The following is a 26,954-nucleotide window of genomic DNA, read 5'->3' on the forward strand; positions in this document are numbered from 1 at the left end:
TGCTTACCATCGGTGTCCCTGCCACAGCCGGTCCTCTCGAAACCAGAAACCTCGCTGACCCTCTCACCGCCACGTCCCCAGTGCCCGGGACCTGACGCGGAGCGCTGGAGGAGCGACAGGACGCACCAGTGGAGGGACCTGAGGCTGCCGGCCCGGATCTGCCCTGCTCCCGGACCCCCTCAGCCTGGCCCCCGCAGGCTCACACCGGCCCTGTGGCGCCCCCATCCCCGCCCCCCATCCATCACAGAAGCCAGCACGGGTTCCAAACCAGATGTTTATTTGTGTATATAAAACAAGGCCCCAGGCGGGAAAGGCACCCCTCAGAGAGGACCCGGACCACACAGCCTGAAAGACTAGAACACTCAACTCCCCCCCTCCCCTATCAAAGCTGATCAGTTACTATTCGCTCTCGGCCCACTTAAAACCTAACCAACCGAGCCCAGTGGGATGACCCCAGGAAGGCGCCGGCGAACACAGGGTGGCTTCTAGGCACGGGGGAGGCCGGCCGACGGCCACGCCCACCCCCATAACGGAGCAGCTGGACGAGGCTTTCCCTGCACGGGGTCCAGGGCTGGCGCCCCATCCTCCCTCGGCCTGGAGCCCACTCTGCCAACAAGATAAAAACTCAGAGTCAAGAAACATCCAAAGCCAGCTAACTCTAACCCCGCCCCACCCCTGCCCCCTGCCCACCTCGTCCCCAGGCCCCTGGAGAGGCCACCGGCTCACACCCGGGCCCCCTCGTCATACTCCTCCCTGGTCATCCACTCCGACTTGTACGTGGACAGGTGGGCCATGAGCGACGCCCCGAGCCAGACGCTGAAATTCCTGTTGCTGCCCACCCAGAGCGTGGCCTTGGCGGAGGCGAAGTGCTCGGCCGACAGCTCCTTCTGCAGGCGCTTGGTGAAGCCGGGGTACAGCGTGTTCCCGCCGCAGGCCATGACGTGCGAGATGAGCTGCTCGTGCGTGGAGGCCTCGCACGTCTTGATGGACTCCACCACCATCTCCGGCACGCTGGGCCCCGGCAGGTCGAACACCTGCGGGCTGAAGAACATCTCGGGCGCCAGACGCTGCATGGGCGTCAGCTCGGCGGACGTGCCGTCGGGCAGCAGGTAGGTGTTGCTCTCGTCCGCGCCGCTCGGCAGGCTCTGGCAGAAGTCCAGCGCCTCGCCCAGGTTCTGCGGCACGTAGCACTTGCCCATCTGCGTGCCGGTCACCGTATCCAGCTGGAAGAGGTTGTGCGGGTCGGAGTGCTCCTTGAAGATGCTCTTGCGGAGGTAGGCAGCGAGGTCCTGGCCGGCGAACTCCAGGGTCTTGCAGCTGGAGGGGGAGGTGCGGCCCAGGTGGAAGGGCTGCACGCGGGTCAGGCCATAGCCGGAGTCCAGCACGGTGCCGGTGAGCAGCCCCGAGGCGTACAGCGACATCTCCATCTGGTTGGCCAGCAGCAGGGCCGGGACATCGAGCAGCTCAAACATGACCTGCAGCCCGGAGGCGGGGGACACTCAGTGGGTCGCCCCCAAACCCAGGGCCCCGCGCCCGCCCTGGAAGCTGACATCCTGGCGGGGCGGGGATGGGGACTCTTGGGCTGTCCCTCGGGACGCTGGGACGGGGGACGGGGTTCTGCGGCTCGGGTGTGGGAATGTGGGAGGGGCTCTGGGGATGACAAGGAGGCGGGAGTGCTTGGCAGGGGGAGCCTTATCCTCTTCAGCAGAACCTCTCCAAAGATCAAGACAAACTGAACTGCCAGCCCCGCCCCGCCCCACAGCCCCACCCCTGCCAGCCCCGCCCCACCCCGCCCTGCAGCCCTAACCCCACCCCTGCAGCCCCGCCCCGCCCCGCCCCGCAGCCCCAGGCCCACGCCTGCCAGCCCTGCCCCGCCCCGCCCCGCGGCCCCAGGCCCACGCCTGCCAGCCCCGCCCCGCCCCGCCCTGCAGCCCTAGCCCCACCCCTGCAGCCCCGCCCCGCCCCGCAGCCCCAGGCCCACCCCTGCCAGCCCCGCCCCGCCCCGCCCCGCCCCACAGCCCCAGGCCCACCCCTGCCAGCCCCGCCCCGCCCCGCCCTGCAGCCCTAGCCCCACCCCTGCAGCCCCGCCCCGCCCCGCAGCCCCAGGCCCACCCCTGCCAGCCCCGCCCCACCCCGCCCCGCAGCCCCAGGCCCACCCCTGCCAGCCCCGCCCCACCCCGCCCCGCAGCCCCAGGCCCACCCCTGCCAGCCCCGCCCCGCCCCGCCCCGCGGCCCCACCCCTGCCAGCCCCGCCCCGCCCCGCCCCGCGGCCCCACCTCCAGCGTCTTGCGCCGGTCCGCGGGCTCCTGCAGCGGGGTCTCGGTGACGATGACGGGGGCGTCCTCGTGCTCCTGCCTGTGCCGCTCCAGGACGAAGGACCAGATGTGCTCGACGCCCTCCCAGTTGAGGACACGGCCGCGCTCCACGGGGTAGCTGAAGGTGTCGGGGTGGCACAGGTCGACGCCCAGGCTCACGCGCCGCCGGGCGTAGCTGGGGCCAGGGTTCTCCCGGCACGGGATGTAGTTCACCACGCTCGGGAGGATCATCTGGGGCTCGTTCCAGCCGGACAGGCCGGCCTTCAGAAAGGCAGAGCCGTGGTCGATGACGATGGTTTTCCCGGCCATGGCTCAGGCACGCGGGGTCTCAGGATGCTTGGCAAACCAGGGGACCTGTGGGGGAGAGGCTGCGGGTTACCTGCCGGCCTTCCGCCCCCGCGCCGGCCACCGGGCCTCTGGGAAGCTTGGCCGATTACCCTGCCACGCCGTTGCGAGCAGTGCCGGGCCTGGCACGCTCTCCCCGTGCCTAACTCATCCTCCTAGGAATCCCGCGCTGCGGCCACCTGCCCACTGCACTCCTCCCACTGCCCCAGGGCAGAGGCCGCGGGGAAGGTCTCTCTAGAGACTCAGCGAGATCCAGGGCGCGGGAAGGGCCTGGCAGCTGCTGGCTGCCCGCTTAGACGGCACGGGAATGCGGGTGGTACCGCTGCGGGCCAGCGGCTAGCGACCAGCAGGCGGGATGACGACCGGAGCGGCCTCTGCCGGGCACAGACCCTCTCCCCACTCCGGGAGGGACATTTTGCATATGAGATCGAGCTGTGGGAAACTCATTTGTGCTGGCCAAAAATGGCCGGGCATCAGCAGGAACACAGGAACGCAGCCCGTCTCCCCCACAGCCTACAGAGCAGGGGCCATCCTTGCACCCATCTTACAGATGGGGAGATCGAGGCTCACAGGGTTAAATTACCTTCCCAGCCCTTATAACCAACAAAGGCAGGGCAGGGGCACACACTGAACAGCAGGCAGATGTCGCTTGGGGGTGGGGGTAGGGATTACACCTTCACTTATTTGAAAATCAAAGAGACAGAGACAGAGATCTTCCATCTGCCAGTTCACTCCCCAAATGACTGTAACAGCAGGAGCTGGGCCAGGCCAACGCCAGGAGCCAGGAGCTCCACCCAGGTCTCCCGCACGGGCAGCAGGGACTCATGCTAGAGTCATCAGCGCTGCCCCCCAGGGTGCACTGGCAGGAGCCGGGGTCAGGAGCGGGGCAGGGACGGGACCCAGGTGGTCCAAGCACCCCAAACAGCACCATGCCCACAACTCCAGACGCCCGCCCCAGGAATTAGGTTTTGAATATGAACTAAGCAGCTTATTTTTTTAATATTATTTATTTGAAAGACAGTTATAGAGAGGCAGAGAAAGAGAGAGAGAGAAAGAGAGAGGTCTTCCATCTGCTGGCTCGCTCCCCAGATGGCCACAACAGCCAGAGTTACACCGATCTGAAGGTAGGAGCCAGGAGCTTCTTCTGGGTCTCCCACCTGAGTGCAGGGGCCCAAGCACTTGGGCCATCTTCTGCTGCTTTCCCAGGCCATAGCAGAGAGCAGGATGGGAAGTGGAGCAGCCAGCACTAAAACCGGCGCCCCTATGGAATGCTGGCACTGCAGGTGGTGGCTTTACCTGCTACGCCACAGCACTGGCCCCAGCAGCTAATTTATCATATAAAGGAGACTCCAAGCACGATGCCTCCCCATGGTGGTGATCAGTTTGCCTGTCAGCGCAGTGGGGTGATGGTCACCCCCGCGCAGAGGAAAGGCTGCGTCACTGCCCCAAGTCACTGCCTGACGCCCGATGCGCCATGAACAGCAGCAGCTGAGTGAGTGAGGCGCTAGTCAAAGAACCCTCACAGTCCCCAGGGATCTACGGAGAACGGAGTCCAGACAGGGATCTGTGCCAAGGAGCTCCGCTGGTCCTCGACGGGGCGCCTGAACAAGGAGGCGGAGAGGGGAGGGTCTTTGAACGAAACGGCACGGGGCACTCGGAGGTCTGTGTGCAGAACGGGGAGCACCCGGGTGTGCAGCTCACACCTTGCAGAATGTCTCTCAGGTGGATCTCAGACCGAACGTGAAGCCCAGAACCCACAGAACTTCTCCAGGAAGGCCGAGGAGAGACTCACGGGACCCCGGGTACAGCAAACTCTCCCGAGCTAGAACGGCCGAAGCTGGGGCTGGCCTTGCGGCACGGCAGGCACAGCCAGGGCTCGCGACAACAGCACTGCCGATCCCGGGTGCCTGCTGCCCGTCCTGTGCGCCTCTCCCAGCCTCCTGGATGCGCGCCCTGAGACACAGCAGCTATGGAATGGCCCGCGTATCTGAGCACCTGCCGCTCACCTGCGCCACCGATGAGGCTCTGGCCCCTGGCTGCTGCCGGCAGCTGGGGATGGGAGACCTATGCCTCTCCTCTATCCGTGGCACCTTGCCTTTCAAATAAATAAATGAACTTTTAAAAAAATCAGCCAGTTCATGTCACTGCTGCTCCGCTTCCAACCCAACTCCCTGCTGGTGTGCCCGAGAGGGCACAAGCATGGCCCAGGTGCTTGGGCCCCTGCACCCACATGGGAAACCCAGAGGAAGCTCCCGGCTCCTGGCTTCAGCTTGGCCCAGCCCCAGCTGTTGCGGCCATTTGTGGAGTGAACCAGCGGATGGACGATCTCTCTCTCTCTCTCTCTCTCTCTCTCTCTCTCTCTCTGTCTCCTCTCACCCTGTAACTCTGCCTTTCAAATAAATCTTAAAAACAATTTTTAATGAAATAAAATGAAGCATGTGAAAACTGCTCATCATCCCTAGTCATTAGGAAAATGCCAATCACAACCCCAACCACACAGCGCTGCACGTTGTCAGACGGCTAAGATGGAAGGCTGGCCGCAGCGCGCGCTGGCAAGCAGGTGCAAGGACCGGAAGTCTCCAGCGCTGCCGCTGTGGTGAAAGGCGGCACCGCCACTCCGCAGCTGGTGTGGCGTCTCTACCAGCGGCAAACGTGCACCTGCCCTCCCGCCCCTGGTGTTCACCCAGGAAGCCGAAGCGGAGATCGGACACGCACACATTTCTATAGATGTATTCACAGTCGCCATAAACCAGAAAAAGCCCAGACAGGGCACGGGTAAACAGGCCTCCGTTCAGTGGAGTGCCACCTGGCAGAGAAGGAATGGCCGGCAGGTGCGCAGAGCGACAGGCTACAGCCGGCTGCATAAGCACAATCCTAGCAAGTTCTGAAACGGCAGCACAGGAAGCCCCGAAACAGAGGAGTGGCTGCCAGCAGACAGAGGGGATGAGGGGGCTGGCGCCTGGGGTCACGGCCAAATGGGGGGATGTGATACAACTGTGCTCTATTTTCTTCTCCTCCTCTTTTTTTTTAAGATTGATTGATTGATTGATGGGCCTGGCATTGTGGTGAAGCAGGTTAAGTCCCTGCCTGCAATGCCAGCATCCTGTACGGGCGCCAGTTATTTTTTTTCCTTTTTTTTTTTCTTTTTGACAGGCAGAGTTAGACAGTGAGAGGGAGAGACAGAGAGAAAGGTCTTCCTTTTCCTGTTGGTTCACCCCTCAAACGGCCGCTACAGCCGGTGCTGCACCGATCCGAAGCCAGGAGCCAGGTGCTTCCTTCTGACCCCCCTGGGGTGCAGGGCCCAAGCACTTGGGCCATCCTCCACTGCACTCCCGGGCCACAGCAGAGAGCTGGACTGGAAAAGGGAGCAACTGGGACAGAATCCGGCGCCCCAACCGGGACTAGAACCCGGGGTGCCGGCGCCGCAAGTGGAGGATTAGCCTAGTGAGCCGCGGCGCCAGCCAGCGGGTGCCAGTTCAAGACCCCGTTGCTCTACTTCCAATTCAGCTCCCTGTTAATGCACCTGGGAAAGCAGTGGAAGATGGCCCAAGTGCTTGGGCCCCTGCACCTGCATGGGAGACCAGGAAGAAGCTCCTGGCTCCTGGCTTGGGCTTGGCCCAGCTCCAGCTGTGGCAGACATTTGGGGAGTGAACCAGTGGATGGAAGACCTCTCTCTCTCTCTTTCTCTCTCTCCACCCACCCGCCCACCCACCCTCCTTTCTCTGTAACTCTGCCTTTCGAAGAAATTTTTAAGATTAATGTATTAATTTAGTTATAGAGAGAGCAGAAGAGAGAGATCTTGCATCTGCTGGTTCACTCCCCAAATGTCTGCAACAGCCAGGGCTGGGCCAGGCTGAGGTTAGGAGCAGGAGTTTCCACTGGGTCTCCTACATGGGTGCAGGGGACCAGGAACCTGGGCCATCATCTGCTGCTTTTCCCAACGCATTAGCAGGGAGCTGGAGGGGAAGTGGAGCAGCCAGGACACAAACCAGCACCCGTATGGGAAGCCGGTGTCACAGGTGCAGGCTTAACCTGCTCGCCACAACGCCAGCCCCCTCAGATAAATTTTTAAAAAGTAAAAGTAAATGTTAAAAGAAGATTGTTTAATTGTTAATTTGAAAGGCAGGGTGAGAGAGAGAGAGAGAGAGATCTTCTATGTGCTGGGTCACTCCCCAAAATGGCTCTGACCACCAGGTTTGGGCCAGCCTGAAGCCAGGAGCTTGGATCTCCATCCGGATCTCCCACGTGGAGGCAGAAACCCAAGCACCCAGGCCACCTCCTGCCACAGTCCCAGGTGCACCGGCAGGGGCCTGCACTGGAAGGGGAGCAGCCGGGGCTCAAACCAGCACTTCCATATGGGATGCCGGCGTGGCAAGTGCCAACTCAGTCACCGGTCCACAACGCGCGTCCCTGTGCCGTACCTCGCCTGTATGTGTGTGCCACAACTCTCACAACGAAATCCTTGCTAGAGGGAACATGCCTCTCGGTGAAGGCTGCCTCAGGGACGAGGCAGTGGGTGTGGGCCAGCCAGGGACAGGTGCCCGAGGCCCCCTTGCAGAAGACAAATCGTCACACGACAGCAGACTGCGTGCCCACACTGGCTGTGGGTGTTTCCCGTACGAGAGCCTTCCAACCGGAAGCCACGTCTCCAGGCTGTCGCGCGGCCAGCCACCTGCTCTGCTCAATTTCTGGACAGCACTGCATCTGCCCATCACGACTGAGCGTGACAGCCCTGCCCGGCCCAGTGGCTTCCCGCTGGAACCAGCCCTGGGTAGCGAGCAGGCTCCCCGGCCTTGACCGAGCTCTGACATCAGACCCGGGAGAGGCGGTGGAGGAGAGGAGCCTGCTGGCAGGTTGAGTGATGGATCTCTTGGACTGGATCACCTGGAGTGATGGAGATGCGGACGCCGGGATGACATTCCGGGAAGCGGGCTCTGTCTCTGCCTCCCTCCCCCGCACCATGAGAGCAGAGTGACAGATGGATGCGCCCGTGGCCCCAGCGTCTGGACTGGGGAGGGAGGGGTCGCCACTGCAGCTGTCAATCAAGATGCTCATGGGGCAGGGGAGGGGGGCAGGCTGCAGGCTGGGGGCCTTCCTGTCCTGGCGGTGGGGGGGGGGGGCTGAGGATGGCAGGTCCCTCCCCCAGACCATGACAGAAGAACATTTGGAGGCAACTCCCTAGAGATCAAGCCCACGTACCCCAAACATCCCTGTTGCACTTCCCTACTGAACACCTACTATGGGCCCAAAACTACACAGACGCCACCGTCCCCTGCTGGAGTTTACGTTCAAGCAAGAGAGGAGCCGAGGAATCAAACACAGCCCAGCCGCAGGGACTCACAGACGGGTCCGCCTGCAGGGAGGGGCGGGAAGAGAGAGAGGTCACGCAGGCGCTCTGTGGGGCTCGCAAGTGCACAGAGGTTAGGCCGCCGCTCAGGACACCCGCACGCCATCCCGGGGCGCCTGGGTCCCGGTCCTGGCTACCGCACTCCCAACCCACCTTCCTGCTAATGTTCCAGGGCTCAAGGTACTCGGCTCCCTGCCAGCCACAGGGGAGGTCCGGATGGAGCTCCTGGCCCCGTCCAGCCCCCGGGGAGTGAACCAGTGGACGGAAGCTCTCCGTCTCTGCCTCTCGAATAACATGAAAATAGATTTTTACAAAATAAAGCGTGTGGACATTGGAAACGCATTCCACACCCAGGGAGCCGCAGTGCAGAGGCCCTGAGGCGGACAAGGCCAGGTGTGGCCCCGAGAGAGACGGCCAGGAGAGGCCAGTGGCCGAGGAGGGTGTGGAGGGCCTCCGAGGGCCTTCATGAGGGGCAGCCCTGGAGGGCTGGGCGGCGCCGCGGTCAGATCTGCCGGCAGTGGTCTGCGCTGATCCGAAGACCAGACTGGAGGCCCGGAAGCGGAGGAATTAGAAGAGGAGGCGGCCGTGGCGAGGCTGAGAGCAGTCAGATGCCAGACGTGGACTCGACCTCCTGTGTCCACGGCTCTGCACCTGTGGAGGCAGCCAAGCAGTGACCAAAATACTTGGGAAGCAAAACTGTGTTTGCACTGGACACGCATCGTTCCCTAAAGAACACGACGGAGCAGCCATGTGCACAGCGCGGGCCCCTGTGAGCCTAAGTGAGAGATGGCTTCACGCACACAGAAGGCTGTGTGCGGGTTATAGGCAAATACGGCGCCATGCTGCCGTCCTCGGGGACCCCGGAACCATCTCCCCGTGGAGACTGAGGGACGGGCGTCAGGCCCAGCGGTGGGGACACAGGTTTAAGATGCCCATGCCCCACGTCAGGGCACCTGGGTCCAGGACTTGGCTCTGGCTCCTGACCCCAGCTCCCAGCCAACGCCGACCCCGGAAGGCAGCAGTGACGGCTCGAGTGGTTGAGTCCCTGTCACCCACGTGGGGGACCCAGATCCGGCTTCCGACTGGCCCAGGCCTAGACGTTGTGGGCATTTGGGGAGTGAAGCAGCAGATAGGAATGATAAGTTTCTCTCTCTCTCTCTCTCCGCCTCTCAAATAAATACATAAAAATCTTGACAAGTGAGGCTGATACTGCGGCTACAGGGCCAGGAGCACGTTGAACATTTTTGCTCCAGAAGGCAGAACAGAAACGGAGGAGCCGCTCACGGAGAGGGGACGGCCAGCGGGGAGCGGGTGGGGGCGGGGAGCGGTCCGGCGTTTCGTTCTGCACAGGGGAACTGCGAGATGCCCAGCTAGACAGCGGGCCAGGAGCCACTCGGGGAAGAGCGGAGAGCCACGGGGAGGCCGGGGTCACATCCTCGACAGCCGTGCCTGGGGACGCTCTGAGGCCTGGAGCCAGGCCCCGAGAAGGAACCTGCGGCAGAGAGTGAGCGCGTAGGAGCGGAGCCCGGCAGGAGGGGCGCCCGGAGGCCCGGGTCAACCCTGGGGAGAAGTGAACCCCAGTTAGTGACACAGGAGGCGGCGGTCGCCTTGGCCACTCAAGCGGCTTCATGGCAACGATGAGGGCAAAAGCCAGGAAAGAAGATTCCAGAAAGAGGGAGAGGTTCTCTAAGACTGGCCCAGGCTCCAGCAAAACATCGCAGCCCCCAGAACAAGGGCACGCTCACGTGCTCCTAACTCCAGGCAACTTAGCCTCGGGGTTAGGGACGCGCACCATGCACCTGCAGATGCAAACCCAGATCACTCAACACATGCACAGGACCAAGGCAAAGGCAAAGGTGCCGATCCTGAGACCACCCAGCCCCGGGCTCACCAGGGACGCCGAGGCAGCGGGATCACCACGCCTATGACGTTAAAGGAAAGGCAGCTGTATCCAGGAAAAAAAAAAAAATATATATATATATATATATATATATATGAACTACAAAAAGAATCCAGTAGAAATCTGAAAACACATAACCTTGAAACACCTGCAATTGATTAAAGACTCTGCTCAGTAATAGGACGGGTGTGGCAGGGGAATGAGTAACAGAGCTTCAAAATCTACAAACGCGACAACATCGGAGACAGAGAGGGGAGCGTATTTTAATAAGCAAGGCCTCGAGACCTACAGGACAACAGAGAGGTCTCACTTTCACGGCATGGAGGTTCTAGAATGAACAGGAAAGACGTGAACCTACAGACGAAGCCAAGCACAGTCCACAGAGAGGCAACGCAAAGCAAGGCGTGCAGGTAGAGCAGGACCCAGCCGCTGGGTACCTAAGATTTTATTTAATATCTCGACAGCACCCGGAGGAAGAGAAAACGCAACCCGAGAGAACAGCACTGAGTGACTGCAGATTTCTCGCCAGAGCGGACGGAGCACTTGGCTGCTTGGCCCAGTGGTTAACAGGCTGCCTGGGACAACCCCTTGCCCCATGAGCGTGCCCAGGGCCAAGTCCCAGATCCACTCCCGACTCCAGCTTCCTGCTGGTACAAGCCTGGGAGGCAGCGGGGGGATGGCTCAAGTACCCGGGTCCCCGATTCGAGACCTGGATCGATTCCCACTTCCTCGCTTCCAGACGACCCAGCGCTGGCAACGGCGGGCATCGGGGGGAGTGAGCCAGCCGACGGGACCGTGTTCGTTCTGGCTGGTTCTCCTTCCCTCTCTCTTTCTGCCTCTCAAATACACAAAAGGAAGAAAAAGAAGGAGCGGAGACCAGAAGACGAGCAGCGTTCCAGGTGCAGAGGGAGAGCTGGCGGCCCGGAGTTACAGACCCAGCAAAAGCACTAGGGAGGAAGATGACACACAGCACTCTTAGATGGAGGAAAACCAAAACGGATCGCCGGCAGAGGAGGGCGACGACACTGGGCGCCAGCACCCAGACAGGAAGGGAAAGCAGGACAAGTGGTCAGTATCCAAGAAGGCGCCGGGGCGTTTTTCTCGCCATAAAGCACGCGTGACCGTTACAAGCAAAAACGCTGACCGTGTGTGCCGGAGCCTGGACTGCCCAGGGTGCACACGGATGTGCACGTCTGTGGGTCAGCTTCCCGCGTCTGCAGCTTCCCGTGCCCCACCGTGATCTGAACGTCTGGGGCACAGACCACGGCCCCGCGCAGAAATAAACCAGCAGAACGCAGGAGGAGCCACCTGAACATTGGACAAAGCAGGCGTCGGAACAGAGAATGCTGCCAGCAACCGAGGAGCTCACCCAGGATAAAAGGCCAGTTCACACGAGGACATTAGCGTCCTGGCATGATGCACCCAAAGCCAGATCCTTCCAGCCACCGAAACCTGACAGCCACAGACATGACAGAAACAGAAAAAGTGAGCTTGGTTCTCAGAGCTCCATAAAACGAACAGACAGGCCAAGTTCACTCTTCAAAACTCCCACATTGTTATCTATGGACTACACAGACGCTCCCGCCACCAGCAGCACACACAAGACCGGGAGGAATACTCAAGACAGGCCACAAAGCCCCAGTGGATCCAGAGGAACTACGGCCCTACCTGGAACTAGAACTCGCAAGTGGAATGACAGCCGGAAGCGGAACAATGCACATCTAAACAACTCCCAGGTCGCGGAGGAATCAGGACAGATTTCGCGGGACCGGCACTGTGGCACGGCGGGTTAGGCCGCTGCCTGTGACACCGGCACCCCACGTGGGCATCATTTTGCGTCCCGGCTGCTCCGCTTCCAATCCTGCTCCCTCCCTGCTCGTGCCGCTGGGAAAGCAGTGGAAGATGGCCAAGGGCTGGGGCCCCTGAACCCGTGTGGCTCCGGGCTTCAGATCAGCCCAGCTCTGGCCATTGTGGCCACTTGCAGAGTGAACCAGTGGATGGAAGACACCCCCCCCACCCCGCCCCGTCACACACTCTCTGTTGCTCTACCTCTCAAATAAACAAATAATTTTAAAAAATAAAATGAAAATAAATTATTTTTAAAAAAGGTTTTAAACCTCTTCCTGGTTGCACAACTTGGTCAATATATGGAAAAGAAAAAAAAAATCACACTAATTGTACACAATCTCTTCAAGAAAACAGCAGAGGAGCCACACATCCCACCCATTGATTGAGGCCCACACTACCTCGAACCGAAAAGCAGAGAGATCCGAAAAAGGAAAGCCACACTGAAATCGGGAACACAGACGTAGGAATTCTTCAACAAACCTGAGCAAATTCAGAACCAGACACATTGACCCCATGGAGCTCATCCCAGGAACGCAAGGCAAACCCAACGTTTTGTTTTTGTTTTTTTTTTTTTTTTTTTGACAGGCAGAGTGGACAATGAGAGAGAGAGACAGAGAGAAAGGTCTTCCTTTGCCGTTGGTTCACCCTCCAATGGCCGCCGTGGCTGGCGCACCGCGCTGATCCGATGGCAGGGGCCAGGTGCTTCTCCTGGTCTCCCATGGGGTGCAGGGCCCAAGCACTTGGGCCATCCTCCACTGCACTCCCGGGCCACAGCAGAGAGCTGGCCTGGAAGAGGGGCAACCAGGACAGAATCCGGCGCCCTGACCGGGACTAGAACCCGGTGTGCCAGCGCCGCAAGGCGGAGGATTAGCCTAGTGAGCTGCGGCACCAGCCAAACTCAATATTTTTTTTTTTATTTTTTGCAAATCAATGCAATTCAACCTACTAAGAGACCAAAGCAGAAAGGCCACGTGACCATCGCAACAGACGCGGAAATAAACGGATGCAATTCCACACGCATTTGTGACAAAAACATGCGTCGACCAGGAAGCGAAGGGGCTTTCCTTAACCTCACAGAGTGAAAACTTAGGGCCGGCAAACGTTGAGAGGAAAAGCTACACGCTTTCTCCCTAACACTGGGGACGACAAAAGGACGTCGGCTTTCACCCACCGAACCAGAAGTCCCAGCCAGTGCACGGAGGCAAGAAAAAGCCAACAACAGGCAGAGACGCTGGAAAGCAAGCAAGCAAGCTGTCCCTGCCTGCAGAAGAGCCCCAGGGACCGACAGAAGGATCCAGGCATCACTACACTGAGTGAGGCCAAGTCATAGGATACAAGTCTAGTATTTAAAAATCAATTATCTTTTATAAACTACCAACAAGCAGTGGAAAATTAAAATTGCCTAAAAGTATCATTTCTAGTGGCATCAGAAACACACAGCACTCTGGCTGAACCCTGAGATGCAGTAGGCTGCACGCCGTTTAACACTGATGGGGAAATCAAAGGCGCCTCGGAGACACGGTGCTCCCGCGCCCCAGACTCAATGTCACCGAACGTGATTTCTCTCGCTTGGTTTGCAGCTCCAAGCCCAGCTGGAATCCCAACAGGATGATTTTTAGATTTCAACAAGCTGATTCTCAAACTTTTATTAAAAAGCAAAGGATTTAAGCTATTCAAAATGACCTTGAGGGAGTGTGGCGCCTGTGGCGTAGCAGGTAAAGCCGTTGCCTGCAGCACCGGCATCTCATGTGAATGCCAGTTCAAGTCCTGGCTGCTCCACTTCCAATCCAGCTCTCTGCTGTGGCCTGGGAAAGCAGTAGAAGATGGCCCAAGTCCTTGGGCTCCTGCACCCACGTGGGAGACCCGGAAGAAGCTCCTGGCTCCTGGCTTCAGATCAGCGCAGCTCCAGCCGTTGGGGCCATCTGGGGAGTGAACCAGCAGATGGGAGACCTCTCTCTGTGTGTCTCTCCCTCTCTCTGTCTACTCTGTCTCTCAAATAAATAAATAAATCTTCATTTATTGAAAAAGAACACTCTTGGAAGACTCGCACTCTCTGGTTCCACAGCCCACGGTAAATCCGCAGCACCAAGATGAAACTCAGTGGAAAGAAGAGCCCAAGAACAGGTGCGTACAGATGATGCAACCGCTTCTACCAGCGGTGCAGACAGCTCCGTGGGCGAGGACGTCAGCCTGTCAGCACGAGGTCCTGCGGAAATCGGCTCTCTCCTTGAAAAATAATAGTAATGATAAGCCTGACCATCCCTCACTGTTTCTACCAAAAATCCACCCAAAATGAAACCTGTAAAATGTAAACATGAAACAGAACACTGTACATTTTCTAGGAAAAAAGAAAAATGGGAGAAAATCTTTGTGACCTCAGATCCAAGAACATCTAAGCGATCTTACACAGGGCACCGAAGTCCCGCCCACAGAGGAAACGCTGACACCCCGGACTCCGTCAGAAGTAAACCTTTCACGATCTGAAAGACGCTGTCAGAGGTGGGCGTTAGGCAGCCGTAGGGCACCACTTGGGGTGCCCACATCCATGTCAGAGCACCAGCATTCAAGTCCCACCCAGCTGCCTGCCACGGCACAGCCCGGGAGGCCCGCGGGCCCCTGCCGCCCACTGGGAGACCCAGAAGCAGCTCCTGGTGCTGGCTTTGGCCTGGCCCAGTGCCGGCTGTTGTAGGCATCTGGGGAGTGAACCAGCGGATGGAAGCCCTCTCTCTGCCCATCCTGCTGTCTGTCTCTCTGCCTTTTAAATAAAATGAAAACAAAGAAATAAATTGCTAAAGACGACCAGTGGGAAAACAAAGACAGCAAACCAGGAGGAAATATTTGCAAGTCACAAATCTGACAGTGGACTTGTCCTATCGAAAATCAATAATGAGAACCCAAACAACTGACTTTCAGTAACGGGCAGAGAGGGAGCGGGCACTTAGCTCAGCGGTCAATACGCCCGCACCCGCACCCACACCCGGGTTCAGTCCCTGGATCCTCGCCCCCTGCTGACGCAGACCTGGGAGGCAACAGAGACGGCTTCAGTGACTGGGTCCCTGCCTCCCACCGGAGAGGCCAGGATGGAATTCCCAGATCCGGCTTCACCTGGCCCCGCCCCCACTTCACCTAGGCCTGCCCCGCCTCACCTGGCCCCGCCCCTGCCTCACTTGGCCCCACCCCTGCCTCACCTGGCCCCACCCCTGTTTCACCTGGCCCCGCCCCTGCCTCACCTGGCCCCGCCCCTGCCTCACCTGGCCCCGCCTGGCTGTTGCAGGCCTCTGGGCAGTGAACCAGCCAACTGTCTCCCTCCCTTCTCCCTCCGCTGGTGTCTGTGTGCCTGTCTCTAAGCCTCTCAAACAAATAAATAAACTTTTTTAAAAAAGATTTTATTTATTTATTTGAAGGCAGAGTTACAGAGAGGCAGAGGCAGAGAGAGAGAGGGAGAGAGAGGTCTTCCATCCACTGGTCCACTCCCCACATGGCCCCAACAGCCGGAGCTGAGCTGATCTGAAGCCAGGAGCCAGGAGCTTCTTCTGGGTCTCCCACATGGGTGCGGGGGCCCAAGCACTTGGGCCATCCTCCACTGCTTTCCCAGGCCACAGCAAGGAGCTGGATCGGAAGAGGAGCAGACGGGATTCAAACTGGCGCTCAGATGGGATGCCGGCGCTTCAGGCAGGGGGTCAGCCCACCACGCCACAGCGCCAGCCCCTAGGGTAGAGGTTTTAAAACCAATGAAAGGGGATGGTGCTGAGTGCTGAGAAGGGAGGAGGAGCTGGAGCTGTGAGCCCGCTGGTAGGAAGATTCCAACCTCAAAGACAGGCCACGCGTTTGCCACACATCCCAGCGATCCTGTTCCCAAATATTCACACCAGAGAAATAGAAACTTCCGGTCACTCAGCAGCCCTACCCCCCCCCCCCCGTTTATATAAATGGTGTCGCTCACAATCAAATCCACAGCAAACAACCAAAGGCCCCTCCACTGGTGAACGGGTAAACAAACCGGCACACAGAGCGCTGGCTGGAAAGGGGGCGGGGCTAAAGTTGGAGCTCACTTTGGTGCAAGAATCTTTTTGAAATCCATGCATAATTCTTTCATGGTATGCATTGCTCATACCTTTAACTCCATTTTCCCGAACCTTTCGAAGCCCCCTCATAGCACTCAGCCGTTACGAAAAGGAACAATTCGGCCGGCGCCGCGGCTCACTAGGCTAATCCTCCGCCTGTGGCGCTGGCACCCCAGGTTCCAGTCCTGATCGGGGCGCCGGATTCTGTCCTGGTTGCCCCTCTTCCAGGCCAGCTCTCTGCTGTGGCCCGGAAGTGCAGTGGAGGATGGCCCAAGTCCTTGGGCCCTGCACCCCATGGGAGACCAGGATAAGCACCTGGCTCCTGGCTTCAGATTGGCGCAGCGCCGGCCATGGTGGCCATTTGGGAGGTGAACCAACGGAAGGAAGACCTTTCTCTCTCTCTCTCTCTCTCTCTCTCTCTCTCTCACTGTCTAACTCTGTCTGTCAAATAAATAAACAAACAAACAAATAAATAAAAGGAACGATCCCTGGACGCACACAGTGCAGCGCTGTTCCAGAAGCAGGCGTGCCCAGAGAGAGAGACCTGCAGCCGCGTACCCTCATTCAAGAACCTCCTGGGAGAGGGGGCCGGGCCAGCAGGTGCCGGGGCAGGGCTGGGCAGGGGTGAGTGCACGGGGGCAGGGAGAGGGGGCGCGCAGGAGCCATAACCGGCCTCTCTGTGCTCACGCTGCTGACGTGCACCCGTCACACCTGCAGCTTTCAAAAGAGCAAGTCTTAACGTGTGTCGATTTTTAAAGTGAATTTTTTTTTAAATAAAGTTTTTGGGACAGTTGGTGAAATTTGAATGTGGGTTATATTTTTAGTGTAATTTCCAATATGGGATCACTTTATTGAGGTTTTCAAAGGGAAGAGCCTTGATTTTAAGCAGATACACGAGGAAGTATTTGTAAGTAAAACAGCCTGCGATTGACTTTCAAATAGACCAGGAAAAACTCAGCGCATACCCACGGGAAAGGCGCCAAAGCAAATGCCACGGAGAGACGGAGAGAGAACGGCGAGGGGACACGGAGGGCAGAGGAGGGGCGTGCCACTCCCCTGCGCCTTCTCTGACTGGCAACAGGTTCCAACTGAGAGGGTTTTAGAAAAACAAAGGATGGGAGGGGGCCGGCGCTATGGCATAGCGGGTAAAGCCGCCACCTGCAGTGCCTGCATCCCACATGGGCGCTGGTTAGAGTCCCGGCTGCACCACGTCTGATCCAGCTCCCTGATGATGGCCTGGGAAAGCAGTGGAGGATGGCCCAACTCTTTGGGCCCCTGCACCCATGTGGGAGCCTCGGAGGAAGCACCTGGCTCCTGGCTTCGGATCAGCTCAGCTCCGACTGCTGCAGCCATCTGGGGAACGAACCAGCAGATGGAAGACCTCTCCCCCTCCCCCTCTCCCTCTCCCTCTCTGTCTGTAAGTCTGCCTCTCGAATAAAATAAATATTTTTAAAAATTGACCCTACCCCATTAAAAAAATGCATCTTGGGGGACACACAGCCTGTATCAGAGGACCCGAGTTCGCATCCCAGTCGTGCTTCCTGCTAATGCAGGCCCTGTGGGCAGCAGGGGATGGCTCAGGGACTTGGGTCCCTGTTGCCCACAAGGGAGACCCTGGCTCCTGGCTTTGGCTGGCCGAGCCCTGGCTGTTAGGGACATTTGGGAAGTGAACTAGCGAATGAGCGCTTTTGCTGTCTCCCCTCCCCCACCTCTCAAAATAAATAAATTTCAATCTTTTCAAAAAAGAACACTGAGGAAAAATCAGGAATCTACCAAGAAGCCTCTGCTACCTCTCCATCACCAGCTCGGCCCTCTTCCCCAGCTCACCGGCCTCCTGCCCCACGTGCCAGGAACCTGCCTGCCCCACCCCGGTCACACACCGGCCTCCCAGGAACCTGCCTGCCCCACCACCCCGGTCACACACCGGCCTCCCAGGAACCTGCCTGCCCCACCTGGTCACACACTGGCCTCCTGCCCCACCTGGTCACACACCGGCCTCCTGCCCCACCTGGTCACACACCAGCCTCCTGCTCTTCGTGCCAGGAACCTGCCTGCTCCACCTGGTCACACACCGGCCTCCTGCCCTTCGTGCCGGGAACCCCACCCCCACCCCCCCACCCCGGTCACTCCCCAGCCTCCAGCCCCTTGTGCTGGGAACCCCACCCCCACCCCACCCCCACCCCGGTCACACGGCTGTCACTCCTCCAGAGCAGCCTCCCTCCCTGAGCCCGAGCCAGGTCGCGGCGAGGTCGCTGACGATCCCCCACGCTCACGCCGCCGCCGCATGCCGACATCGTGAGCTTTCCGGCCGCTGCTGCCTCGCCCACGGCACCCCCAGAGCGTGGGCTCCGGGCGGCCACGTCCGTATTAGTATTTTATTTCCATCTCTCCAGCGCATAGCGGGCATATTTTTGTTAAATCAGTTGGTGTTGAATGAATAAACTTTTAAAAATACCTCGGTGTGCTGGCAGCACACGAGTGCCATATGGGCCCCGCTCCCGCCCCTGAAACCCTCGCTCCTTATGCCGGCTTCCGGCGACTTCCCGGCTCCAAGCCCGCCCATGGCACCCACCACCCACAAAGGGAATCTACACTCAGCTGCAGGTGCACGGCCTGCCATGCTCCAGCCCCACTCGCCCGCCCTCTGGATGCCCGAGCCTCCCTGGTATACAGTCATTCCCCTCCCCAGCACCAACCCCAGTGCAGCAGGGGACTTCAAAGGCTCATGGGAAAACGCACATTGTGAAAACATCATGTGCAGTTCAAACAATCTTTGCATCACAATAACCGTATTTGAACTCCTGTTCACACCCGTTTATAATTTGCTTACTTATTTATTTATCTGAGAGGCAGGGAGATATTGCGAGACAGGGCTCTCACCTGCCTGCACTGCCCCCGGGCTCGGGCCGAAGCTGGGAGCCCACGTGGGGGACAGGAGCACAGTCCCTCAAGCCAGCACCGCTGCCTCCGGGCCTTGGCAGGAAGCTGGAGCCGGGAGCCGGAGGCTGGCGTCGACCCAGGCGCTCTGAGGCCGGGCACCAACTCCTCCACGGTGAGTCCGAACACCCGCCCCTCCGCCGACGTTCTGAAGTGGCCCCGTGGACCGTGGCTCTTCCTACCCCTGCCCAGCTCTGACGAGGGTTCCTTTATGAACTGGGCACCGTAAGAGTCTCACGGCAATAATTAATGATCACGCAGAGCGAGTAGAACGATCCATTATAGTGAGGCTTACGGGAACGTGCTCTCTCTCTCTCGAAAGAATCAAGACGAATAAGATTTGGGGGCTGTGGCTTAACTCAAGTAACTGAAGCCGTGAGGGAGGACAGACGGCAGCCCGGGGGTGTGCCGAGAACGCGGCCCTCTCCCGCTGTCCTCTGCCTTCCACCGCCCCGGTAGCTCCTTGAGACCCAAGACAAAGCTGCACGCCGCAAAGCCAGGCGGCCTCCCAGGGGAGCCCATTCGTCCACAAGCCACCACACACACAGAGCTTTGCTGGGGACCTACCAGGGGCCTGGTCCCCGCCCCCGATCTCACTTAACCTGCACCACAGGGGTGGGCATTTGGTGCAGGGCTAAGACGCTGCTCCGGACGCCGGGACCCCGGGACGCCATCATCTCAGCGTCTGGCTGGAGCCTCCACTCCCCGACCTCCAACCCAGTTCCTGCTGCTGGGCACCGATGACAGCTCAAGTACTTGGGTCCCTGCCACCACGCGGCAGAGCCAGACCGAGCTGCGGTCTCTTGGCCTCAGCCTGGCCCAGCCCTGGCTACTGTGGGCATCTGGGGTGTGAATCAGTGGATGACAGACCTCTCTCTCTCTGGCCAACCTCTTTCAATAAATAAAATGTAACCCAATGACCACAGGGTCATCCCCAGTTTATGGATGGAGAAACTGAGGCCTAGAGAAGTGAAGGAACCGGTCCCAGGTCACCCACCACAGGTACAGTCAGAATCCCAACCCCCGTCCACAGGTCCTGAGCCCACACTCTCAACCGTGGCCGTGACCCCCGGGTGTGTGCGGCTCGTCCACTCCCTCCTCTAGGATTTCAGAGGAGAGCGGCTTCCACGGGGGAGGCAGCCTCGCGTCAGGCATGGGTACGGGAGCCTAACGCCTGACGGCTTCTGCTTCTTGCTTCCTGGGTCTCCTCTTGCTCAGCTCTGCACAGTGTTCGCACACACGGGCTCCCCGGGGTCACTGTTTACACACACAGGCTCCCGGGGTCACTGTTTACACACACGGGCTCCCCATGGTCACTGTTTGCACACACGGGCTCCCCGGGGTCACTGTTTGCACACACGGGCTCCCCAGGGTTACTGTTTGCACACACAGGCTCCCTGGGGTCCCTGTTTACACACACGGGCTCCCCGCGGTTACTGTTTGCACACACAGGCTCCCTGGGGTCACTGTTTACACACACAGGCTCCCCGCGGTTACTGTTTGCACACACAGGCTTCCTGGGGTCACTGCATACACAGGCTCCCCGGGGTCAGTGTTTACACACAGAGGCTCCCCGGGGTTACTGTTTGCACACACAGGCTCCCTGGGGTCACTGTTTACACACACGGGATTCCCGGGGTTACTGTTTGCACACACAGGCTCCCTGGGGTCACTGTTCACACACACGGGCTCCCCGGGGTTACTGTTTGCACACACAGGCTCCCCGGGGTCAGTGTTTGCACACATGGGCTCCCCGGGGTCAGTGTTTGCACACATGGGCTCCCCGGGGTCAGTGTTTGCACACATGGGCTCCCCGGGGTCAGTGTTTACACACACAGGCTCCCCGGGGTCAGTGTTTGCACACACAGGCTCCCCGGGGTCAGTGTTTGCACACACGGGCTCCCCGGGGTCAGTGTTTGCACACACAGACTCCCTGGGGTCAGTGTTTACACACACGGGCTCCCCGGGGTCAGTGTTTGCACACACAGGCTCCCTGGGGTCAGTGTTTACACACACGGGCTCCCCGGGGTTACTGTTTGCACACACAGGCTCCCCGGGGTCCCTGTTTACACACACGGGCTCCCCGGGGTTACTGTTTGCACACACGGGCTCCCCGGGGTCACTGTTTGCACACCCGGGCTCCCCAGATTTTGTTCATCAGGGCTCCCTCTGGGGTCTCTGGTTTCAGGAAATCGAGACACAGTGAGAAATCTTACCCAAATCCCCCCAGCTACAAGGGGCCGGGCTTACATCTGAACCCAGAACGCCCACCCCCAGAGCCCACAATCCTTTGGCCGCTGAGGGCAGCACAGCCCAGAGACACGCACATCCTCGTCCCTGGGGGCCGAGACCACGTCTGACCTCCAGCCGAGGACCGCCAGTGCCCTCTGGAAGCTGGAGAAGGCAGGAACGGAGCCCCCGGAGCCCCCAGAGGCCACCGGCCGGGCTGGCACCCGGACGTTCAGCACCAGGAGGACCCGTCTCTGCTTCTGCAGTCAGGGCAGGACACCTGCTCTACTTTAAGCCACCAAGTGTGTGGCCAGGCAAAAGCGGCTCAAGCTGAGCAGGCCCCAGGGCTCTGGCGCAGGGGTCCCAGGCACAGCCCCCTCCCCTCCCCGGCTCTGTGCGGCTGCAGGTGTCACCAGGCATGGCTCAGCCGCCCTGCAAACCGGGACAGAAGCCGGGGACTCAGCACCAGGCCTCCTGGGCTCCAAAGTCCCCTTGCTTTTGGCGGGGGGGGGGGGGGGAGGCAGGACCTGTGCAGACCCCACCTCCCAGCAGGAAATGGACTCAACCTCTCTCCAGCAAGCCGGGGTCTTCCAAGGACAGAGTGGACCTGACCCCGCGGAGCAGCCGGGTTCAGGGAACGGCCTGGCGGAGAAGGGGGAGGAGGGGAGGAGGAGACAGAGACATCACATTTGCATGGGGAAGACAAGGCTTTAATTACTCCTTTTCTTAACCTCATTGTACCTTGAGGTATTTTAACATTACTCTCCCTGGCAGGAAGGATTGATTGATTGTCTCTTGGCATTCAGAAACCCTGATTAATGTAAAACTAACCAGTCGTTCTGAACTCTGGGGAATTAATCACTAAAATGCGGGAATTACTCAATAAACCGTTCAAACATGCAATAAACCAAGCCATCAAAAATTAATCGCTCGACAGCCCGGCCATGTAAACAGGGCTAATAAGATCCTGGCAGCCTTGAGCGAGGACGAGAAGGAAGAGGGCGAAGCAGGCCTCGAACCAGCTGCCCCCAAGGGCGAGAGTGGGCACCCAGTGGCTGGGGCACACGTCACAGCTGCCAGGCACCTAGTCCCGGGACCTCCCATCCTGCCCTGAGGTGAGGACAGACAGGCGGGCAGCCAAGTGAGCAGGGGGACCCCTGCTGAGCTACAAACTCCAGCAAGCATTTATTGAGTGCCTACTGTGTACCAGCCACTGTGCTGGGCTCTGCAGATGCAGCCATGAACAGAAAGACAGCAGGGAGCTGACCTTGGGCTGTGTGCTGCAGGGTGGTGGAAAACGTGTTTGTTCTACAAAGCATTGGCTATAAGGAAAACGAAAGCAAGGGATGGGGCAGGGTTGTGGGGGAGGAGAGCTCTCCTGTTGCAGAGGCGTTAGGAGGTGCCTGGTGACGAAGCCGCGAAAGTGAGGGCATTAAGCGTACGGCCAGCTGGGGAAGAGAGGTCGAGGCTGAGGTCTTGGCAGATGCAAAGGCCCTGAGGCAGGAGTGCAGTCAGGGTGGCTAGAAGGGAGTGACCCAGGGGGAAGGGAGAGGACGTGAGGTCTGGTGCGCTTTGTGGGAGGGGCCAGGGGCAGCACTGGGGAGCACTGAGCCTCTTGGGGCCTTGTTAGGCAAGTGTAATGATTCCAGCTGGGGCCGGCCTGCAGCTCAGTGGGTTAAAACTGTGGCCTGCAGTGCTGGCATCCCATATAGGCACCTTTTTGAGACCCGGCTGCTCCATTTCCCATTCGGCTCCCTGCTGGTGTGTGGGAAGGCAGTGGAGGACGGCCCGAGTGTTTGGGCCCCTGCACCCACATGGGAGACCTGGAGGACGCTCCTGGCTTCAGCTCGGCCCAGCCCTGGATGTTCTAGCCATTTGGGGAGTGAACCGGCAGATGCAAACGTCTCTCTGTGTCTCTCCTTCTCTCTAACACTGCCTCTCAATTAAATAAATAAATCTAAAAAAGAGTGCAGCTTTGGGGCAGGCATGGTGGCGCAGCAGTAAAAGCTGCCTGCATCCTATATCAGAGCGCCTGGTTCAAGTCCCCACTCCTCTTCCAATCCAGCTCCCTGCTGACACACGCCCTGGGAGGCAGCAGATGATAGTCCAAGTGCTTGGGCGCCTGCCACCACCTAGGAGACCCGGATGGGGTCCCCAGCTCTTGACTTCAGCCTGGCCCAGCCCTGGCTGTTGGGACAAGAGAAGATCTCTCTCATTCTGTCTTTCAAAATCAAAACACAAGATTCCAGCTTTGGGGCCGGCGCTGTGGCGTAGTAGGCTAAGCTTCCACCTGCGGTGCCGGCATCCCATACAGGCACCAGCTCAAGTCCCGGCTGCTCCTCTTCTGATCCAGCTTCCTGCTGTGGCCTGGGAAAGCAGTAGAAGATGCCCCAAGTCCCTGGGCCCCTGCACCCGCGTGGGAGACCTGGAGGAAGCTCCTGGCTCCTGGCTTCAGATCTGCCCAGCTCTGGCCATTGCGGCCATCTGGGGAGTGAACCAGCGGATGGAAGACCCCTCTCTCTCTGTTCAGACAGCCTCTTAAACTCTGCCTCTTAAATGATTAAGGATAATCTTAGGGGAAAAAACCTCAGCTTTGGCCCCTAGGGAGCTGTTAGGCCACAGCAGCCTTGGAGCAGAGATGAGGAGCCGCTCCCGCCCCCATGTCAGCAGACCCCGTGCTGCGGGGCTGAGGGCCGGTGCTGGGAGCAGAGCAGAGGCGGGAGGGGCAGCCGTTTATTCCCTCCCCAGGCACCTGCCCTTCCCACACCCTGTCTGGGCTCGTGGGCGTGGCTGAACTCCCAGAGGACAGTGATTGGTTCATGCAGGAGCACGTGGCCCGACTCAAGCCAATCAGAAGAGGGGACACTAACTGAGGGCTTCTGGGAAAGAAAGGTCATTTTCTCATCAAGGGCGCCCTCCGGAGAACCAAGTCCTCCTGTTCGGCCCACAAAGGTCACCTCCGAAACCCTCCGCTGTGCCTGTTCCACGGCCACGGCCGTGCACGGAGCGAGCCGGGGCAGAAAGGGCAGAGCCAAGAGCGTCACGGCGAAACGGGATCCGCCCTCGGCCGGTTCGCTCCCCAAATGCCCCCAACACGGGGCTGGACCCGGGATCTCGAGCCGGGTCTCCCACAAGGGTGGCCAGGACCCAGGCACTGGAGCCACCAGCTGCTGCCTCCCGGGGAGAGTGGACTCGGGGATGGAGCTCGGACGCGGCTCGCAGCCGGTCCAGGCGAGGTCCTGACGGCTGCTCCACCCGCCTGCCCCGCGCCGTGTAGCCCACCTAGCCTGTGTGCACCCTGGGAAGCGTGTTATCCTGCTTTCCGATTTACAGATGAGAAAACTGAAAATCAGGAAAATAAGTTGCCTGAAGGCACACGGGGGATTTGGCAGAGCTGAAACGGGAAGCCACGTGGAGCTGGCTGCAGGCCCTGCTTTGAGCTGATGCCCTCTCACTCTGCTCCTTCCCTCCGCTGGGTATCTGTGACGTCAGAGCCAAACTGCGCGAGTCCACGGCGACAGGTGCAGCACGGCCCCCTGCCCTGCTCCCACACCCTCGGCAGGCATCGCTGTCTGAACAGCTCCTTCCCACAGGGCCCAGAGGCCGCGGCCATCTCTTTCTACACGTGGGCGGCCAGTTCCCACGCAAGATAGCTGTCACGGTCATGGCCAGGCCAGCCATGGTCATGGCTGTCATGGTCATGGCTGTGGCCTGAGGCTGCCCAACCCACACGAGCTTCCCCTCCCAACAGTCCTGCCGGTGCCACGGGAAAAAAAAATCTAAGTTGCTGTTAAAAACTGGTGGAGGTGCTGGCGTTGTGGCCAAGGGCTAAGCCACCGCCTGCAACACCAGCGTCCCATCAAGCACCGGTTGGAGTCTGGGCTGCTCTGCTTCCGATCCAGCCCCCTGCTAATGCTCCTGGGAAAGCAGCGGAAGTTGGTCCAGTGTGTGGGCCCCTGCCACCACGCGGGAGACAAATGGAGCTCCTGGCTCGTGGCTTCAGCCTGGTCCAGCCCCAGCCGTTGCAGACATTCGGGAGTGAACCAGGGGATGTCACTCTGCTTTTCAAATATATAAAATAAACTTAAAAAAAATGTGGAGAAGCCACAAGTGAGATGGATGGGGGCGCACCCACCATGGAGAAGCCCCCCCAGAGATGGCGGGGACCACAAACAGGGAAGGGAACCAGCGCCCCACCCCCACCCGCACGGCCCGGGTTCATCACAATTGAGAAGCCCAGACACGTGTAAGATACCAGCATCCATAAGAGAAGCGAAGTCGGAGCCGACGGCATGTGGAAGGCAGGGAAACAGCGGCAGTCAGAGGTACTCGGGCCACGGCCTCCGCCGCCAAGTCTGCCCGGCGAGCCCCGGGACCGCCCGGCTGAACCTGAGCGCTGCCCCAGGACCGCCCGGCTGAACCTGAGCGCTGCCCCGGGACCGCCCGGCTGAACCTGAGCGCTGCCCCAGGACCGCCCGGCTGAACCTGAGCGCTCCAGACTCCCGTGGGAGGCTGCGGTGACCTCAGCTGCAAAGCTGAACAGAGAGCACGCACACACATGCACACACACGCACACACACATTCACATACATTCATACACATACACACATACACACACACATGCACACATACCCACACATTCACATACACACACACACATGCTCACACATACATTCACACACCCGTACACACACACATACACACACATTGACTCACACGCACACACATGTGCACACACACCCACACACATTCACGTACACTCACACACACATGCTCATACACACATTCACACACCCACACACACATACACACATTGACTCACGCGCACACACACGTGCACACACCCACACACACGTGCACACACATACACTGACACACATACACTCTCACACACATACACATTCACATACACTCATGCACACACACGTGCACACACATACACTCACACACATTCACATACACTCACACGCACACATGTGCACACACACCCACACACATATGCTCACACATACACACACACGTGCACACACATACACTCACACATTCACATACACACACATGTGCACACACACCCACACACATGCTCACACATACACACACACGTGCACACATACACTCACACATTCACATACACTCACACGCACACATGTGCACACACACCCACACACATATGCTCACACATACACACGCATACACACATTCACATACACTCACACATGCTCACACATACACACATTCACACACCCATCCACACACATTCACTCACACACACATGTGCACACACATACACTCACACGCACACATGTGCACACACATACACTCACACACATGTGCACACACACGCACACACATGTGCACACACCCACACATATACACTCACACGTACACACACACACACATTCACATACACTCACACGCACACACACGCACACACACAGAACCCAGACCCACTGCGCTCGGGAACCTGGCGGCAACAGTGCAGCAGGTGTCAGCTGAGCAGCCTGCGAGCCCGAGGAAACCGCGTGGTGGAGAGGTGGCCCCCGGCGGGGGGGGGAGGACGGGGACCAAGGCAGCCGAGGCGGCTGCCTGCGCTCAGACCCCAGCCCCGATCCTCACCAGGCGTGGTCACTCCTTTAGGCCCAGGGAAGAGGCCTGAGGCCTAAGCCCCACCTACTCTGAAGCATAAACACACAGACACACTCACACACAGACACACATAGACACACACACTCATACACAGACACTCATCACACACATACACATATGTACACACGCTCAGACACTCAGACACACACACTGACACAAGTACATACATTCACACACATACATACACATATATACACACATGCACACAAATACACTCACACTCATACACACAGACACACTCATACCCACATACACACACACAGACTCACAGACACACAGACACACACACTCATACACACTCATACACACACATACACACATAT

The 26,954-nt window shown here is 59.1% G+C and overlaps 1 protein-coding gene across 6 annotated transcripts in view; it reads right to left on the bottom strand.

Annotated features, from left to right (window-relative positions):
* Window positions 1–260: 260 nt before the first annotated feature.
* The window catches only part of ACTL8 (actin like 8), a 64,276-nt gene continuing 37,582 nt past the window's right edge, over window positions 261–26,954 (bottom strand). For 5 of the 6 annotated variants that reach the window (XM_089299248.1, XM_089299247.1, XM_089299244.1 and 2 more), the window contains exons 2-4: window positions 2,277–2,669; window positions 748–1,475; window positions 261–606 (exon numbers count right to left, since the gene is read on the bottom strand). In XM_089299248.1, coding sequence (XP_089155374.1) covers window positions 486–606; window positions 748–1,475; window positions 2,277–2,624 — 1,197 coding nt within the window. In that variant the 5' untranslated portion in view covers window positions 2,625–2,669 and the 3' untranslated portion in view covers window positions 261–485. Of the gene's footprint in view, window positions 607–690; window positions 1,476–2,276; window positions 2,670–26,954 lie in introns of all 6 variants that reach the window. The other variant, XM_089299249.1, reaches the window with a different exon arrangement.

This window comes from Oryctolagus cuniculus, chromosome 7, assembly GCF_051225735.1.
Source record: "Oryctolagus cuniculus isolate XC-2025 breed Fujian yellow rabbit chromosome 7, ASM5122573v1, whole genome shotgun sequence".
NCBI lineage: Eukaryota > Metazoa > Chordata > Mammalia > Lagomorpha > Leporidae > Oryctolagus > Oryctolagus cuniculus.